This window comes from Diplotaxodon limnothrissa, linkage group LG17, assembly GCF_057381915.1.
Source record: "Diplotaxodon limnothrissa isolate DT_005_m linkage group LG17, D_limnothrissa_male_GT1.1, whole genome shotgun sequence".
Taxonomy (NCBI): Eukaryota; Metazoa; Chordata; class Actinopteri; order Cichliformes; family Cichlidae; genus Diplotaxodon; species Diplotaxodon limnothrissa.
The window spans coordinates 10,265,237-10,268,327 of NC_140612.1; the positions used below are offsets into that span (position 1 = coordinate 10,265,237).

Sequence of the window (3,091 nt, forward strand, 5' to 3'; positions counted from 1 at the left end):
AATATGACCACTTTTTCAGTAACGACTAATCTAACGCGTTACTATTTCCATAACAGTAGTCAGATTAAAGTTACTTGTCCAAACCACTGTGCGTTACTATTTTTTTAAGCAAAAAGATTTGGTTTCTTCTTTTCGTCTCAGCGGATGACAAACGCATACGTGTCGTGAAACGTCACATAAGCGACAGGTCACGTTTCCCGCTCACAAGCAGCCAGCGACGTAAAAAAGTGTAAACAACAATGGAGGGAGAGAGATGTTCGTTCTTTAGCTGGAAATATGGTCACTACTTTGAGTTTCTGTCAACTAAAGATTTCAATATTAAGGTTCGTTGTACACTCTGTGTTGGCGAAAAAGTGTTATCTACCTTCAAAAACACTACGTCAAACTTAAAGAAACATTTGGAGTCGCAGCACAGCACAGTCAAACTCACAGAGAGAGTCCCACCAAGTGGTCCGAAGCAGAGAGCCGTGACTTCCGCAGAAGGTCCTACACCCCCCAAACAACAAAAGTTGGACTTTGGTGCAAAACCAGTAAGTGATGAAGAATTGAAGAAGTTGGTCGCGCAGTATATTGTAGAAGAAATGCTACCTATAAACACTGTTGACTCGCCCTCGTTTCGTGCCATAATAAAAAAGATCCCTACTTCTGTTAATGCCGAGCTGCCTCACCGAACGACTTTTACTTCTTACTTGGAGAAGGAGTTTACAGAAATGGAGAGAAATTTGAAGGCCACACTGAATGAGATTGACTTTGTTTCAACTACCGCGGATATTTGGACTGCTAACAACAGAAGCTATATGGGAGTAACGCTCCACTGGATCAGTAGAACCACATTAGAGCGTCACAAGGTTGCATTAGCATGTAGGCGAATTCGTGGTAGACACACGTATGATGTCATTGGTACAGAAATCGAAAACATCCACTCCTCTTATGGATTACTCAACAAAGTAGTTGCAACAGTTACTGATAATGGATCCAACTTTGTTAAGGCGTTTCAAGTTTATCATCCTGTCACGGAGTCCGATGATGAGACGGAGGAGGAAGAGTCCAGCCCCAAAGACGATGATGTCACTTTTTCTGATCTGTCAGAAATCCTCTCGGCTGAGAATGAAAGTGATGGTCAGCTGTCTCTTCCCCCGCACCGCAGGTGTGCTTCGCACACCATCAACATTATTTGCACACGTGATGTGGAGAAACATTTAACAACCAATGCAGAGAGCAGGGCTGTGTATAGGAGCAGCACAGCAAAATGCACAGCTCTTTGGACCAAATCGAGTAGATCTACACTTGCATCAGAAACAGTGGAAGAAATCAGCAAAAGAAAGCTCCTAATACCAACATCCACAAGGTGGAATTCCTTTTTTGATGCTGTAAAGAGAATTGCAGAAATCCCCATGGGTGAGCTGAATACTCTGTGCACAAAGCTAGGACTGAAGTGCTTCAAAGATCAAGAATACCAGTTCCTGCATGAGTACTGCATGGCCATGAAACCTCTGACTGCAGCACTGGACATTTTACAAGGCGACTGTCCATATGGAACTTTACTACCAACACTTGAAGTTCTGATGCAGAAGACCCAGGCTGTGAAAGATGACCTCTCCAGGATGACTGCAGGCCTTCCAGATGCCATTGTACAGGTACGCTCTATCTTGAAATTAGTCAGATTTTTTGCTTCATACAATTCACAAACATGGAACAGAATATTAATTATCATTGAAAAATAAGATTAAAACAATTAAAATGTTTACAAGTAACCTAAAACAAAATAAATCCATAATACTGATCTCATATTAGGCATGGTTTGCAAATAATTCAATAACATAATAAATTGTAGGCATAAAAATATCAATTGTGTTTTTTAGGCTATTCAGACTCGTTTCGCCGGTGTGCTGGATGACAAAGATGCCCTTCTTGCAGCTGCCAGTTGTCCAAAATTCAAACTCCGATGGCTGAGAGATGCAGGAAGGAGGGAGCGAGTAAAACAGCTTCTGACAGCAGAGTGTTGCACCACTGCTCCCCTGGCAAAAAACCCTGCCAGTGTGCCCAGTGCTACTACATCTAGCAGCCAAGGTGAGATGGACTTTTTCACTTTTGAGGCAGAGCCAGAGGAGGAGACCTATTCTGCAGAAAAAGAAGTCATGGACTACCTGATGTCAGGCTACGACCTTCAGATTCTGCATAAATTTTCAAGCATAAAGACAATTTTTTTAAAGTATAACACTCCTACCCCATCAAGTGCTCCTGTGGAGCGACTTTTTAGTCTGGGAGGTTTGGTGCTCACGCCTAAAAGAAATCGACTTTCTGACAAAAGGTTTGAGAAGCTTCTGTTAATGAGGTACAACCACTGGTTTACTCGCTCCACTCTACTGTTTCCCCCATAACAACATATACTGAAAAAACAGAGAATGGGGAATCCAATTTAAATAACTATTTACAAGTAATTGAATTAAGTTTATCAAAGTCACTTAATAAACTTATTAAAGTTTTCAAGTTGATTAACTTAAAACAATTACCTGCAAGGAAGTAAGGCAATTTAAGTTGGACCTGCAGTCTCTTTTTTTTTTTTTCATAAGATTAGTCCAAAGTTACAAAAGCGGACAATAGTGCTTACATGTGGATGGTATAAAAAGTATCTTAAGGGAAGTCAAGAAAGACTCTTTGTTTGTTTGTTTGTTTTTTTATAAAAAGTATTTATGTTAAGTGAAGTAACAAGACTGTCTTTATTTTCATACAAACAAGTATTTCTGTCAGGAAAAAAGTTTTAAGTTCAACTTCAAATGTCAGGAGATATATTGTTGACATTACTGTTAAAATACACTTCCAATAAAGTGAGTATTGGCAAAATCGGTTGATGTTTTTATGTTGAGGCAGTGGGGAGTGTTATTGGCAGCTTCTGAAAGTAACTAATAAAGTAACTAGTAATCTAACTTAGTTACTTTAAAAATAAAGTAATCAGTAAAGTAACTAAGTTACTTTTGGAAAGAGTAATCAGTAGTCCGTAATATATTACTTTTTCAAAGTAACTGTGGCAACACTGCCCATGTACGTGTGGACGTAGCCTTAGTGTTCATCTTAGTATTTGATTATGTTG

At 39.5% G+C, this 3,091-nt stretch overlaps 1 protein-coding gene across 1 annotated transcript; it reads left to right on the top strand.

Moving 5' to 3' along the window:
- The first annotated feature begins 239 nt into the window (after positions 1 to 239).
- On the top strand, positions 240 to 2,381 carry LOC146614641 (uncharacterized). Its single transcript, XM_085376627.1, has 2 exons — positions 240 to 1,637; positions 1,863 to 2,381. Exons 1-2 carry the CDS (start codon positions 240 to 242, stop codon positions 2,379 to 2,381), a joined length of 1,917 nt encoding a protein of 638 aa, XP_085232753.1.
- Positions 2,382 to 3,091: the final 710 nt, after the last annotated feature.